Source organism: Marmota marmota, unplaced genomic scaffold (assembly GCF_001458135.2).
Source record: "Marmota marmota marmota unplaced genomic scaffold, marMar, whole genome shotgun sequence".
NCBI lineage: Eukaryota > Metazoa > Chordata > Mammalia > Rodentia > Sciuridae > Marmota > Marmota marmota.
The window spans coordinates 6,669,051-6,686,080 of record NW_026000171.1 but is presented as its reverse complement, the minus strand read 5'-3'; the positions used below and the strand labels follow the sequence as shown (position 1 = coordinate 6,686,080).

Genomic DNA, 17,030 nt, shown 5'->3' with positions numbered 1-17,030 from the left:
GGAGGATACAGTAAGTTTAATCACCTAGGGTATACAATCTAGATCTTTTGGTTTCTGGTCCTGTATTCTTTCATCTTCTAAAATTGTTTTTGAAATGTATAATGTTGTATATTGGTTGAAGTGAGTAGGCCAGTGTCTCTGGGCCTTGACCCTAAAGCCTATACTCTTTTAACTATGTTTGTTTAAGTTATAGAAGCATTTTGTGAGCATTGAGACAGGAATACAAGAGAAATTTCAAACTAGGTTGCCTTGATCTATAATTTTATGGCTTTTCCCCCATATCTTTGAATTTTCAAGGTATTAGGTTGAATAAAGAGATCAGCTTTTATGGTTGTCCTACTTTTCCTCTGTCCCAGATTCTTCTTCATAAATTGGGATATTAGGAACTACTTTTTATTTATTTAGCCTAGAATTTATTCCATTAAACTGGTTTACTTTAATCAAAATAAGGAGTACCACTGTATTTTAGTTTATTAAGGGAAAGCTAACTTATAAATAGACTCTTTTCTGTTGGTCACATAATTTTGTTTTCATGAAGAAGTCTACTTAGACCTTGATTTATTCGATAAGTAACCAGATTTGCCCAGTTGAACAATTTATTGTCCTAATGATCTGGTTGAGCAGTTTATTATTCAGTTAAATGAATTTTTAAGATATTCCTTAAGCTAATTGTGAAGTTATTTACAGGTTTGCACCTTTACTTTCTGAAGTAAGAATCTTCTGAAACAAATAATAAAGTTACACTAACATAGGGACCTTGATTTTAGTCCTCATAACATAGAGGGTCTCAGTTCTCAGTAATGTCTATAAAGGAAGACAAATTTTAATCAAAGATGTGCTTTCCCTAGTCCTGTGTATTTTATTTCATGACCCTTTTCTTTTAATTGTGGGTGATGGATGGTAGTATGGTTGTGACACTTTGTGTACTAACTTCAGCTAGTGTTTTGGTATATCATTTATGTTTCGCTGTTCCTCCCATTGCATCTGAAGCTTCTTTCTCAAGTGGTACTTTTGCTTTTTCTGTCTTTGAACTAGCTATGTCTTATTTCTCTGATAGCCATTTACATAGCTAATTCAGCCTGTTTTTAGAATGAGCCCCATGGAAGGTAAAGGCTACATTTTATCCCCCCCCTCCCCTTTTTTGGAGACAGAGTTTCTTTAAATTGCCCAGGTTAATGTTGAACTTGTGGTCCTCCTGCCTAAGCCTCCCAAGTTGCTAAGATTACAGGTGTGCACAACCACACCTGGCTATTCATCTAATATTTGTTAAACTGAGTTGGGCTCAAACAGATAAATGCTCAATAGGTTTGTAAGTACCTATTGAGCATTTATCTGCTTGATATTTTTATCAATAAATGTTATCAATGATTATATCTCTAGTGGTCCAATGTATGAAATAAAACAATATAAAACTGGTGATCAGACATAAACGTTTCAATAAAGACAAAGTTTCACACATTCCAACATGTCAGCAAAATTTCAGAATTTTTATAAGAGAATGTTTCTTTTTTGGGGGCAGGGGGATACCAGAAATTGAACTCCAGGGGCACTCAACCACTGAGCCACATCCCCAGCCCAACTTGAAGACCTTTCTTCTTTATCAGTATGGTTCTCTGTATGATTTTTTTTTTAAAAATTGGACAGTTCCATCAAACTTTGGTAGTAAACATACTCTAGAAAATTATTAAAGTTGTATGAATCATCAGAGTCAGATCTTTTCACAGATGGACTTCATTGAATGTAGGAGGGGAAATATTAAATATTAAAATGTCTTTATATGGTAAGTCAGCATTGACTTCCTCAAGATGCCCATTGGGAGGCTGAGTCAGGAAGATTGAGAGTCCAAAGCAAAAGTGAGGCACTAAGCAACTCAGTAAGACCCTGTCTCTAAATAAAATCAAAATAGGGCTGGGGATGTGGCTCAGAGGTTGAGTGCCCCTTGAGTTCAATTTCTGGTATCCCCTGCCCCCCAAAAAGAAACATTCTCTTATAAAAATTCTGAAATTTTGTTGACATGTGGAATGTGTGAAACTTTGTCTTTATTGAAACGTTTGTGTCTGATCACCAGTTTTATTTCATACATAGGACCACTAGAGATATAATCATTGATAACATTTATTGATAAAAATACTGATAAGCATAGTTACAGCTTAGAAATATAATTCATGGGTAAATTCTTATTCTTGACACAGATTGGCATTCTGTTGAATTCAGATTAGCTTTTGTAGAAGTATGATTAGGAATAGAAAGTTGCAGTTGTAATAGATGAAAGAAGAACATGCATGCATATAGGCAGCCCATGCTTTGCAAAGTTTTAATATGCATGAGTTTCTGTTATGGTTTGGCTCGTCAGCATGGTTCAACTTTCAGTTATCATGGTATATTTAATATGAATAGCTGCATAAAATACAAAACTTTTCAGTTGGCTTTTCAATCTGCAGGTTGCTATGCAGGTAATAGGTACACATCCTGATCAGGTACCAATCATGTCACTTCTTTCCAAGTTTGTCATTGACTGGTTATTGCATATCTGAAAATGCAGTTACTGCACAGATAACAAAGTATATTATTGTATTGCTTCCTTGTCTCTCAATAATAAACTCAAATGGCTTCATAAACAAAAATGAATAGTTAAAGGAGGGAATTGGCCCACAAATGTAAAAGTGAAGTACAGAAGTCAAAGTGATAATACTGAGAAGGAAGCTAAATCAAACATAATGGAGCTACAGAACATCTAGGGGCCTGTGGGAATGTTGACTTGGCTGTCATTTAAGAAATCTAGATAAGCAGACAGAAGAATTTAATGAAGGCAAGCTTGCCAACATAAATGAGTAAAATGTTTGCTGGCAAAAACAGGTCACATTAAAGAAATCTCTAAAGATATTTTGTGCCTTGAAAGTGCAAATAGTAAAATTACCTAAACCTAGAAAGGAGTGTGACAGTTTGCCAAGGGGTAGAAAAGATGTTCACTTAAAATCATAAATTATATGAGAAGGCAAGCATTGTTCAAACTATTCCTGATAATTTTTTTTTAAGAGAGAGAAGAAAGAATTTTTTAATATTTATTTTTCTGTTTTTGGTGGACACAGCATCTTTTTTATTTTATTTTATGGTGCTGAGGATCGAACCCAGCGCCCCGCGTATGTCAGGCAAGTGCGTTATCACTTAAGCCACATCCCCAGCCCATTCCTGATAATTTTTATAGAACCCCCATAAATAGTTTTACTGTTTTTTTTTTCCCATTACCTTGTAGATTTGAAACTGACAGTTTTTCAAGTTCTGGCAAAACTTTTAAGGTCATGAGATAGTAGTTTTTCATTGATTATTAAGAGTGCTTTGCATGTTTTTTGTTTTTTCCCCTCACGATTGATTAATTTTACTATCCTACACTAAAATACCAAGCAAGCAAGGCCTGCCTATGTGTGTTGGTCAAATATTAGTTACCCTCTGGCCATCCAATTGGGCAGTTTCATAGCTAGGAAATGGTGCGAAAACTGGAATTACATATATGGACATGAATTTAAACATAAAATTCTGTTATTTTCTAAGTGTCTGACTTTAAACAGATCATTTAACCTCAGGGTCATTTTATCTTTAACACAGTACCTGCTTAATGAATACTTTCTAAATATGTTGAACAAATGCAATACTTTTTTTTTTTTTCCTGATGTGAACACATAATGTTGTGCTGTGGCATATATAATTCATGGTATATAGAACTCTCTTTCAGATTAGGGATTCTCAACTACTGTTGACTTTTTGACCGGATAGTTTTTTACTGCACGGAGCTCTCCATCCTGTACATTGTAGGATGTTTATCAGTGTCCTGGACTTTACCCACTAGATGCTTGCCAGCCAGCCATCCTTCCTGTTTAACCCAGGGATGCTTTGTCACTGAGCTACATCCTCAGCCCTTTTTCTTTTTTCTTTTTAGATGGGTTCTTGCTTAGTTGTTGAAACTGGCCTTGAAACTGCGATCCTCTTTCTTCAGTCTCCCAAGTTGCTAGGATTACAGACTGGGCTAAATTCACTCTTAATCCATTATTGCAAGTCATTTTATGCTTTTTGGCGGGGGATTACTGGGAATTAAACCCAGAGGCACTTAACCACGAGCTACATCCTCAATCTCTTTTTATTTTAAGACAGGTTCTCTGTAAATTGCTTTTTGCTTTGCTAAGTGGCTGAGGCTGGCCGCAAACTTGTGATCCTCCTACTTCAGCTTCTGGGGCCACTGGAATTACAGGCAAGTGCCATTATGCCTGGCTAAAACTTTCTTAATAAACAGTGTTCATCCCAGATAATACATCCTGCATTCTTAATATAATTTTATTTACTTTCAACAAAAATTTATTAGCACCACTAAGGACACAAAAGTTGTTTCTTCCTTAGTAGTAATGTCATGATTCCTCTTCTCTTCCTATCACTTTGGTTGATCTATTAATCAATCTCTCTTTGTAGAGAGTACTGTTTAAAAAGGTGCTCATAACAGCCCAGAGTGATGTGCACACCTGTAATCCCAGAGGCTCAGGAGGCTGAGAGAGGAGGACTGTGAGTTCAAAGCCAGCCTCAGCAAAAAGTGAGGCACCAAGCAACTCAGTGAGACCTTGTCAAAAATAGGCCTGGGGGGGAAAAAAATAGGCCTGGGGATGTGGCTCAGTGGTCGAGTGCCCCTGAGTTCAGTTTTGGTTCCTTCTGCCCCCAAGTGCCCAATCTGCAAGTTTTCTTCATCCAAGTCTGTAAGGGAAGATTGTGTGTGTGAATTGTTCTTTCTCTTGCCAGTGAGGCTAGTTTATTTTTTCCTATCAGTAATCCTCTGTTGATCCAATTGCACATATCCTGATCTCAGAATTACCAAGTTTAAGCAGTGCCACTAACATTTAAGACTCTTTGCAGTCTCACCAGATTTTACAAATAAGGGAAACATTGAACTATGATTGTATCTTATGTGCTCATTTATAGTTTAGTTTTGTTTTGGTACTGTAAATTGAACCCAGGGGTACTCTACAACTGACCTACATCCTCAGTCCTTTTTTAAATTTCAAGATAAGGTCTCACTAAATTGCTGAGGTTAGCCTCGAATTTGCAATCCTCTTGTCTCACACACTCCAGTAGCTGGGATTACAGGAACACCAAATTGTGCCTGGTTTATTTATGGCTTTGAAACTGCTGACACAATTTATTTGCATGGCAATAAAAATCGAATCCTTGTTTGTTATACATGTTGAGTACACATACATATTTGAGCTATTTTATATATTATATAATTTTATATTTTAGAATTAATCTGATTATTTCAGGCTGTTGCCTATTTTCATATAATTCATGTTTTAATGGAACTTCATCATTTTACATTTAATTAGGCACATTCTTTAAAGCATTCATTAATTAAACCACCATATATGGGGAAGAAGATAAGCAGACACCTAGACCGAATTTTGGTCTAAAAAAGTAAAATCTTATCCAATGTTAAATAAAATAGTAGAAGTTAACAACAACAAAAAAAAGAGTCTAATTAGATAGATACTCATTAATTGGCCAGTGAAAGACACAGACTTATACGTGCTGAGGAAATTTAGAAGAGGAGACAGTTCCTATGGGTTAGGTAGGGTGTGCATTGTCTGAAAATTGGTCCTTGGTCCGAGGAAGAGTGAAAAACTATTAAATATTACAAGGAATTTAGTCCTCCACAGGACTACCATGTACAGATAAGTGTTTGTGTTTAAAGTGTCATGGGAATAGGATAGGGGGGAAAATCTAAAAATGTTCCTGGGGTGGGGGAAGTGGTAATGAAAGAAAGGTTGAGAAATACCAGGTGAAAGGAAGTTAGGGAAGCATTTAAAACAGGAAGTATAAAGGATAGTTGGGCACATTTTAGGTAATCAAAGACAGTGTGTGTTTTATTAGAGAATATACTCTTTTCCTAAAGTCAAAGTTTGGGCGTGTAAATCTAACATGCTATGTAATAGCCTCAAGCTTATATTTTACAAAGTGAAGAAAGGAATAAAATATTTTAAAAAAAAATAGGTTCAAATTCAAGTGCTGTGGTAGATTCCCTATTGCTTCTGTGTGTTTATTCTTAATAGTTTTCTGATCAGGGATAGAAGATAATTTTCTTATTTTCTTAATTGCCAATGGACCTTTATGTGTGTGTGTGTGTGTGTGTGTGTGTGTGTGTGTGTGTGTGTATAAATAAACTTATGTGGCGGTGAGAATTGAACCCAGTGCCTCACACATACTAGGCAAGTACTCTACCACTGAACTACAACCCCAGGTGCACCCCCCACCCCAACTTTCTTCATGTAATCATGTTAGCAGCACTGTTTATCTAGCAGAGTCTTTGGTTAGATATGGAATTCCAGTTCTTACACTATCATTATTCATTGAATTATAATATCAGAATTTGAGAGATGTAGGAGGCTATATAAGTGAGAAACTTGAGGCTTAGAAAGTTTGAGTGACTTCTAATAAAAATCCTTCATGTTTGTGGTTAGAAGTCGCCTGGCTTTTTGTCCATTTCCCTTTTTATTGTTCTATCTAAACTATAAGCTTGGTCTAGAAACAGAAATCTTCATTTTAGTGATTTAAATCGTTATTAGATTGTTACTTTTTGCTCCATGTTCCTGGACAAAATTTTCTTTAGAATGTGGAAAGACACTGGGGTTTTGGATTTTTTTTTTTTTTAACTTTTCTACTTGACTAGCTTTAACCTTGGACAACTTATTTAACCTCTTTCTCTAAAGTTCTTATGCATGGTTTGTGTTTTGGAGGGGAGGAGAGGTACTGTGGATTGAACCCTGGGGCTCTTTACCTTTGAGCTAAATCCTCAGCCCTTTTATCTTGAGACAGGATCTCCCTAAATTACTTATGTCCTTCCTAAATTGCTGAGGCTGGCTTTGAATTCATGATCCTCATACCTGAGCCCCCTGAGTCTCTCAGATTACAGGTGTATGCCACTGTGCCTGACTAAGGTTATATGTTAAATGGGGATAAGAATACTTAAGTAATAAAAAGATGGTTATGAGAATTAAGTTTGATGACCTTTATGGAGCCCTTTCCTCTGTTTTGGGCATTTATTTGGCATTTGGGATTGTAGCTGAGTGGTAGAGTGCCTACTACTTATTTTAGATGTACCAGGTGGGAGTCTTGATTTTCTTCTTAGTATAATATTATGTGGTCTGTGAAAATCTTAAAACCAAAAAAGAATCCAGTAAATCTCCTCCAAGAATTTGATACTGAAACAAACAGGGATGATGATGTAGTAGATAAGTTCACTTATCTGTCAGAAAATTTGATACTGTTCTTTTTTTTTAATATATTTTTTTTTTAGTTGTACATGGACAAATACCTTCATTTTATTTATTTTTAAATATTTATTTATTTATTTATTTTAATATTTATTTTTTAGTTTTCGGCGGACACAACATCTTTGTTTGTATGTGGTGCTGAGGATCGAACCCGGGCCGCACTCATGCCAGGGGAGCGCGCTACCGCTTGAGCCACATCCCCAGCCCTTTTAAATATTTTTTAATACTTATTTTTTAGTTGTAGTTGGACATAGAACCTTCATTTGTTTTTATATGGTGCTGGGGATCAAACCGAGGGCCTCGAACATGCTAGGCGAGCGTTCTACCACTGAGCCACAACCCCAGCCCATTATTTATTTATTTTCATGTGGTGCTTAGAATTGAACCTAGTGCCTCATTCGTTCGAGGCAAGTGCTCTGCCACTGAGCCACAGTCCTAGCCCGGATACTGTTTATTTTTAGTACTGATGATGCTATAATAAACTGACTTTNAAAAAAAAAAAAAAAAAACCAAAGGGGGTAGTACTTTGACCTTTGGTTTACTTTGGAAAAAATCTCTGGTAAGATAAGGATTGGAGGCTGTCTCTTAACTTTAACCCTGTTCAAGGCACAATGCATTTGTTTGCCAATAGCAGCCTTGATAAAAGTTCTGATAAAACTAGAATATCCATTTGGGAAACAAACTTTTCCTGATAAGAGTTTAGCAAAGTAAAGGTCTTGTTGATTAGATAAGATTAAACCAAGTTGGAAGTGGTAGATATTCAAATGCTGTATTAAAATAAATGTACTCTGCTGTTAGGATAGGAAACCTATTTTTCTTTCTAGGGATTTGATGGGCAATCAGACTACTTTTGAGATGGAAATTTTCCAGTTTTCAGCTGGCATATTTTCTGTCTCTGTGGCCTTTCTTTCAATCCATTGGCTGACTCTGTTAGGAATAATTTGTTTTGTTTTGTTTTGTTTCCCTAAAATGGTAACTAGAATTGCAGTTGCTTCCTTAGAGAAATAGGGACACTGGTGAATGAATAGGTACTTGATTAATCAGTAAGGGCCTTGGCAGGTGTATGGGTATGTATGTATAAATCCACTTATTAAACATTTAAAGATAACTTTTAATTATTCAGAGAGAAAATTTTATGAAGTGTAACTTTTCATGGGTTTTATGAACCACAACTTTTTTTCTTTTATTAGTGCATTATAATTGTATATAATAATAGTTGGGTTCATTTTGACAAAGTCATGGAATTTAATTTACTCCATTTCAATCCCTGGCTCCCCTATTTTCCCTTCCCTGAAACCATAACTTTTTTGGGGGTTGGAGGAAGACACTGGGGATTGAACCCAGGGATGCTTTACCAATGAGCCACATCCCAGCCCTTTAAAAATTTTTTATATTGAGACAAGGTCTCACTAAGTTGCTTAGGGCCTTGCTAAATTGCTGAGGCTGGCTTTGAGTTTATGACCCTCCTGTCCTGGCCTCCTGAGCCACTGGGATTACAGGCAGATTAGATTAGATTCTGAAAACTAAATTTAGATTTTCCTGCATTCACAGTGATGCTGAAAATAATTGAGACCGGTTGACTTAGAATACTATATATTGGGCTAGGGATGAGAAGAGAGTGTTATGATTTTAACATAGATAACCCTTCCAGATTAAGTGCTGGGGGTGGGGCGTTGAGGGTAAATATAAACATTTGTAGGTTTCATAGAACCCTGCACATTTTAGTCAGTGTTTAAAAACTGATGACAGAAAAAGCCAAGCAAAACAATAAATTCATTGTGATCACTGTCTCAGGATAATTAACACAAAGAATAAAATAGGTACATTTTGTTTTTCAAAAAATGATTCTGATGTGAAAAAATCTCTTCAAGTCATATAGTTAGTGTCTTAGCCATTGGGGAGTTTTAATATTTATAGACTAGTTGGGATACTTGACTGCCATTTGTTCTCTTTCTGAACTGAACAAAGGATAAAGCAAATAAAACTTAAAAATTTAATAGTTAATGGGAGAATAGATAGGATGGGCATTTGCATGCTACATATGAGTTACTGAAGAAAAATGTTTGGGTATAAAAACTTTTTCCATTCCCTTATCTTCTACCAATCTGTTTGTGAGAACAGTCAGGAGGCTGTTGTTGTGCTGTTACATGGTGTTCCAGTGTCACTGTACCTTGCTGTGGCAGGGCAACTGACCAGGCTTGAAAACTGGCCATGTCTACCGACAGTAAGATTCTGTTTCTTGAACTGGAAGCAAGTAAACAGAGACAGTTTAAAATGAGGTGTGCTTTGGCTTTGCTGGTGTTACCTTCCCTTTTGGGGGAAGTAAGTAATTTTGTCTTTAAAGTTTCCAAGTTTGATCTGATCTCTTTTTGCAGACTTTGATTTTTGCTATTTTACCAGCATAGCTGGGTTTGTGTGGGAATAGGAGGTGTGCCATAGGTAGTGGAAAAAAATTGGTGTATATATGCATGTATGTTTTAGGGTCAAGTATAAACCCAGTGGACCATTGCTGAGATGTTTGATAGAGGCAGTATCTTGTCAAGCTTATAGATAAATCTTTTGTCTATTGTTTTGTTTCAGGGAGTAAAGGTTGCCTATTTGTGTTGGCAGTATATAATTTTAAGTTGAGAGTGAGGGTACATAGTATCTGTTAAATATGTCACCAAATAAAGTATAATTAAGGAAGTAGTATTGCTCTTTGGCTCAGTGTTTAGACCACTAGAATATTAGAAACAATGGGACAAATCACTCTGGCATTAAATGCATATGTGACTAATAAACAATATAAAATAAAATTTGCTGAAACTAAAATAAGGAGCAAAATTTTATAAGGTTAATGTTTACAATAATTATTTTTCCCAAGTTCAAAATAGATATTAAAAATTCATTGTCTTGATCTTTGTCTCTTCCTGTGGAAGATCTCATAATACAGCCACTTTTACAAGTGGTAGTGCAGCCAATCCTCTTTATCCATGGGTTTCATGTCCATGGATTCAACCAGCTGTGGATTGAAAATATCTGGGGGAGAGCAAAGTGTGGTGGTGCCTGTCATCTCAGCTTCTTGGGAGGCCAAGTCGGGAAGATCACTTGAGCCTGTGAATTTGAAATAGACATTTATTTATTTATTTGTGGTACTAAGAATTGAACCCAACTAAAGTGTGTGTGTGTGTGTGTGTGTGTGTATTTAAAAAGAAAAAGGAGGGTCATATTTGTTCTTAAGTTGGCAGTTCTCATTTTCTTTGGAGTCAGAGGAGGTGTTGCATAGTCAGTTCTTTTGTAGATCTTAATAAGGTAAGAGCAAAGAACAGGAAACGGCTGTGGGCACAGTGGCTGGGTGGCAATCTTTCTGCATAGTAGAGAGAAGGAAAGCCAACTTTCTGTGGCTTAGCTATGTTGTTTTGTACAAGACCCCCAGAGATAAGAAGTGGTAGTCTTTGGAGGTGAGCTCTGCTCATTTGTAGTCTGGATTATTGCTTTAAGGTAGTAATCTGGAAGCACTGCTGAGCCCACATTAACTGTAAGGTAAACCACATGCCTGGCATTTTCATTACATCTTTCTGGCTAGCAGAAGCAACTTAGTTCTGGATAAGTGATCGTTGTGATATGAGCTCTGTGACCTGAGAGACAATGTAAAGAAACAACTGCAGAAATTGATAGACATTCTAAGGAGGAATGACTCCATCCCTCTGTCTGTCAGGGAGAGGGACAACAGGAAAAGGAAGAAAAGGGGGGCTGTGGGAATTGAAGGGCCGTTAAAGTGGAGCTTCTTTGCTGTCTCTCTAGCAGGAGCAAGGGGGACTAGTCACTAATTCTTAAACAGGTAATAGCTTCTAGGGATAATTAAGGACTAGGGATTGCTAATTTATTTATGAAGTTTTTGTATCATTTTTGTTTGATCCTCATGATTTCCTTCTTATGTGGTGAAACACTGTTTTCCTCAATATATAAATGAGGAAAATGAAGTTTGGAGATTTTATATTTGATTAAAGCTCATATAGTTTAGTTAATACTCGAGACCCAAGATTTTCTGACCCCTGTGCTCTGTTTCTTTTCTACTTCATCATATTTGATATGGTGGAGAGAGAAGAAAGAGTAAAGGGAAGTGGGGGCCAGGGGAGAGTTTAGCAAAAGGCACAAAAGCATAATTCTATGCAATTCTTTTTTTCCCAACAGATAAATATAAAAAGTCATATTTAATGTCACAGGAATTTTTCAGAAGTCTGTTATGGGGGATGAAGGAAGGTCTTTATGGGTGGAACTTTAGACTCCTCATCCGTTCTTCACTCGGACTGAAGTAAAGCTGTTTTAGGGCATGTTGTATAATTTTTTTTTTACTCCTTCCTTTACCTAAGGAAAAAAAAAATTTGTCAGTCTTAAGAATTCAGGATATGACATTATACATTTCGCATATATTTGCCTTTTTAAAAAATTTTTTTTTCCATCGTACAACAATGCGGTAAAAGAGACAGTTGTTTGGGATTGTTGTTGCTAGTAGGACAACTAAAATCACAAAGATGTTCAATAACTCTTCTTCCAGGTATGGGAAGGTCGATGGCGAGTAATCCCTCATGATGTGCTTCCAGACTGGCTCAAGGATAATGACTTCCTTTTACATGGACATCGGCCTCCTATGCCTTCTTTTCGGGCCTGTTTTAAGAGCATTTTCAGAATACACACTGAGACAGGCAACATCTGGACACATCTCTTAGGTATGAAATATCAGTGGTAGATGAATTAGTGATTCACTTGATTATCTTGTATTTGAGGGTAAGGATAGAACTTAAAAATGTATTGTCACTGAGGATTGAACTATGTCCAGAGGCATACTGTGATTTTATTACAACTAAGTCACATTATTCTCTCCTAGATCTTTAGAACATTATCAATATTTTTCAATAAGTAGAGATGAAGGTGATTTTTCAGTCATTACTTATTCACTATTAAATTTAATTTGGCTTAAAATAGAAAATGAAATATTTTTTCATTTTTTCATGTTTTCCCTGTCATGATTGTATATTAAATGCAAGGGCGGGGAGGAGGGAGAAGAATAGTCCTAAACAGATGTTGCTAGGATAGCTAAATAGCCATGTATAAAATAAGTTGGACCCTAACCTCACACCATAAATAAAAATGAACAAAGACCTAAACACAGAGCTAAAACTATAAAACTTGGGGAAAAACATAGACATAAATCTTTGTGACCTTGGATTAGACAAATTTCTTAGCATTGACAAAGCACAGAGAAAGAAAAAAAAACAGATAATTTAAACTTCATCAAAATAAAAAAATTGGTTTATGTCAAAGAACATGATTGAGAAGTTGGACCTGGTTACATATAACTGTTAATCCCGATCAATTGGGAGGCTGAAGCAGAAGGATTCAAGCTTAAGGTCAGCCTTGGTAATTTAGAAAGACCCTTTCTTAAAAACAACAACAAGAAAACAGTTATGGAGATATAATTCAGGGGCATAGTGCCTCTGGGCATAGTTCAGTCCCCAGTTTGGAGAGGAAAAAGTAAAAAGACAACCCTCAGAGTGGGAGAGAATATTTGCAGATCATGTCTGGTAAGAGTCTAGTAAAGAACTGTTAAAGAACAGTCAGTTTGTCTTTATTGGTAAAACTCAAGAGAGACATCATTTTTATAAAGACATACAAATCAGATGTATTGAGAAATGTGTTGAGGGACTGGTTCACTCCTACCAGGATAGCTGTAATTGAGAAAAAGAAAAATAATCCCAGTGGCTTCGGAGGCTGAGGCAGGAGGATAAAAAAGGGCTAGCGATGTAGCTGAGTGGTTAAGCACCCTTGAGTTCAATCCCTGGTTTAAAAAAAAAGAAGAAATGCAATAAAAGTTTGATGGGGAATATGGAGAGATTGGAATATTTGTATATTGCCAGTAAGATGTAAAATGGGGCAGCCCTATGGAAAATAGTTTGTTGGTTCTTCAAAAAGTTAAAGACAGTTACCAGACATTGCACTCCTAGGTATTAAAATCACATTGACAGAAAAACATGTGCATGAAGTTGATAGCATCATGATTCATGACAGCTAAAAAGTAGAAGCAACTCAGATATCTACCAGCTGATGACTGGATAAACAAAATGTGGTATATAATACAGTGGAATATTTTTTTTTGAACTTAAAAAAGGGATGAAACAGATTATATTACAAGAGTGAGCCTTGTAAACATTTGCTAAGTAAATGAAACCAGCCACCAAAGGCCACATAATTTTATGATTCCATGTACATGAAATGTCCAGAGTGGGCAAATCCATAGAAGCAGAAAGTAGATTAATGGTTATCTAGGGTAGGGTTGAGGGAGACTAGAGAGTAGGGAATGACAGCAGGTACAGGCCTTCTGTTTTGGAATATATATAACAAGTGTTTTTTAAATACATATAGTAATAACATTTTATTTTTCTTTTTAGTTATACATGATAGCAGAATCTGTTTTGATATATAAACATGGAATATATCTTATCTAATTAGGATCCTAGTCTTGTGGATGTACACAATGTTGTGATTCACTGTACTTAGGAAAGTTACATCAGATTCTTTCCACTGTCTTTTCTATCCTCCCTCCCTTGCCTTTATTCCTCTTTGTCTAATCCAATGAACTTCTGTTCTCCCCACCCCCCACCAGTTGTTGTGGGTTAGCTGCCACCTATCAGAGAAAACATTTGGGGGACTGGCTTATTTTGCTTAGCATAATAGTCTCCAAGTCCATCCATTGAATGTCACGAAGTCATTATTCTTTAAGGCTGAGTAATGTTCTTTTGTGTATATATACCACAATACCTTTATCCATTCATCTGTTGAAAGGCACCTAGGTTGGTTCTACAGCTTAGCTACTCTGAATTGAGCTGCTATAAACATTGATGTGGCTGCATCACCGTAGTATGCTGATTTTAAGTCCTTTGGATATATATATCAAGGTATGGTATAACTGAGTCAAATGGTGGTTCCATTCCTAGTGTTTTGAGAATCTTCATACTGCTTAACAGAATGGTTGCACCAGTTTGCTGTCCCACCAACAATGTATGAGTGTATCCTTTTCCCATCTGTTTTGGAATTAATGATGGTAGTTATACATTATCATTAATGTAATAATATAGTTTCTGGCTTTACTCCATTTGACTTGTATTTCTTATCACACATTTGATTTCTGCTATGCCTCTGAGTTCTTGCCTGCAAGAATAGTGAAAGTAAACTAGAGAAAAAATCCAATTAAATCTGTTGGAGATATCTAAGTCAGAAGTAATTTTTAGGTTAAAATGATAAAACAGGATCACTTAGTAAATGTTTGACTTCTAAATATCTGACCTTCTTTGTGGTAAGTGGTCTAAGCAGTAAGAACATGGTATCTTGCTGTGGAGAACAGTTCAAGAACTGGTTATGAAATGCCCTGAGTAGGTACTTTGCTGTCCCTACTGGACCATCCTGTAAGGACCAGAGAAGCAGCATGGTGCTTCTTGACAGCTATTGGTATAGGAAAGCTATTATTTTCTGTCAGGATTTGGAGGTGTTGGAATTCAAAGTGAAAACAAAAAGGGCCTTTCATAGCTGGGCTGTATGTATATACCAAAAATTTCATAAATGAAATTTCATGCCAGTTCTAAGAAGTAACAGCATTATCTGATTTCCTTTTGGATTATGCTGTTAGATTAAGTTATTATGTTCTGTAATGCCCAATTTGTGAAGCTAAATTTTATATGATATCAACAGTATTTAAAGTAAATTTTGGATGAACTTGGAAAAAAAATTTATGGAACTTTTGATACAGGTATCATTGCTGCTGAGAACGATTATAAGCAGAATTAATGTAGAACACTGTCTCTTCAGAAGAATAATATTTTCTTCGTCTCCTTCACTCTTTTCCTAGGTTGTGTATTCTTCCTGTGCCTGGGGATCTTTTATATGTTTCGCCCAAATATCTCCTTTGTAGCCCCTCTGCAAGAGAAGGTGGTCTTTGGGTTATTTTTCTTGGGAGCCATTCTCTGCCTTTCGTTTTCATGGCTCTTCCACACAGTGTACTGCCACTCAGAAGGGGTCTCCCGGCTCTTCTCTAAGTAAGTATCTGTACGGTCCATAGTTTGATCAGTGATTTAGAGTCAGTGTAAGGTTAGGAGAAGATATCCGTTTTTGATACCATCTGATGAGAACTTTTTTTTTTTTTAAATTAAAGCAAGCAACTTGCCTTCAGTTGTTGATAGCTCATGTTATGGGGGATTAATTGGGACCTATAACAGGCAGTAATTTTTAGCATTAAATAATTTTTTTTTTTTAATTCTAGACTGGATTATTCTGGTATTGCTCTTCTAATTATGGGAAGTTTTGTTCCTTGGCTTTATTATTCTTTCTACTGTAATCCACAACCTTGCTTCATCTACTTGATTGTCATCTGTGTGCTGGGCATTGCAGCCATCATTGTTTCCCAGTGGGACATGTTTGCCACCCCTCAGTATCGGGGAGTAAGAGCAGGTAAGTCCATGTGGAGGTTTTACATTGGACATTCATTCACCAGTCATTGATTAAAGCTCTGCCTTTAGCCAGGTGTGGTAGCACACGCCTGTAATCCCAGTGGCTCAGGAGGCTGGGAGTTCAGAGGAGGATCATGAGTTCACAGCCAGCCCCAGCGACGGCAACTCAATGAAACCCTGTCTCTAATTAAAATACAAAATAGGGCTGGGGATGTGGCTCAGTGGTTCAGTGCTCCTGAGTTCAATCCCTGGTACACCCCCCACCCCCCTGAAAAAAACCATCACACACAAAACTCTGCCATTACACGAGCCTTATGCTTTGTTTATGATGAAAGAAGAATAAATATTAGTTCCTGTTGTTGAAGAACTTTTAATATAGTAGTCATGGTTGTTTTCAGGGTCACTGGTTTTCTTAAGGCACAGGGTAGAGGGCAGTGGTGAGCTGGGTGAGGTCCTCTGTTACAGGCGTTGTTTACTTGAGGCCAAACACTTTTCATAAGGTGGTTTGAAGGCTCTGCAGCCTTTATGAGGTAATGATTTCTTTTATTCTTTCAATTTAGTGTACTTTTTAAGTGACTAATTGTTATTGTGTTTTTCATTTTTTGTTTTGTTGTATATTTTTATTTTAAAATATTTTGTAAGCTATTGAGATAAATAAGGTTTCACCTATACAGCTCATGTTATTGTGAAAGTAAGCACCACCCATCTCTTCTGATATGGATAAAGGAGCTTTTAATATTTAGGATAATGCCTGTTTAATTGGCATCAGATGAAGTTCAAAAGCCTCTTAGCATCTTGATTGAATCTTCTTGTTGGAGTATGGAGTTAGCAGAGAGGTTTTTGTTTCCCATTGAACTGGGCCTCCTTTTTTTTTTTTATTTTTTATTGTGGGTTGTTCAAAACATTACAAATTTCTTGATATATCATATTCCACACTTTGATTCAAGTGGGTTATGAACTCCCACCTTCACCCCATACACAGATTGCAGAATCACATCAGTTACACATCCATTGATTTACATATTGCCATACTAGTGTCTGTTGTGCTCCGCTGCCTTTCCCATCCTCCACCCTCCCCCCTCCCCACCTCTCATCCCTGTTAAATGTTAATCTTCTTCTCTTGCTCTTCGTCCCTACTCTGATCTTAGTTACTCTCCTTATATCAAAGAAGACATTTGGCATTTGTTTTTTAGGGATTGGCTAGCTTCACTTAGCATAATCTGCTCTAATGCCATCCATTTCCCTG

The 17,030-nt window shown here is 36.5% G+C and overlaps 1 protein-coding gene across 1 annotated transcript in view; it reads left to right on the top strand.

The window, feature by feature from the left end:
• The window catches only part of Adipor2 (adiponectin receptor 2), an 80,076-nt gene that overhangs the window by 55,411 nt on the left and 7,635 nt on the right, over positions 1-17,030 (top strand). Inside the window, 4 exon segments of the mRNA XM_015500774.2 lie at positions 2,293-2,311; positions 11,819-12,013; positions 15,187-15,373; positions 15,598-15,785. Coding sequence (XP_015356260.1) covers positions 2,293-2,311; positions 11,819-12,013; positions 15,187-15,373; positions 15,598-15,785 — 589 coding nt within the window.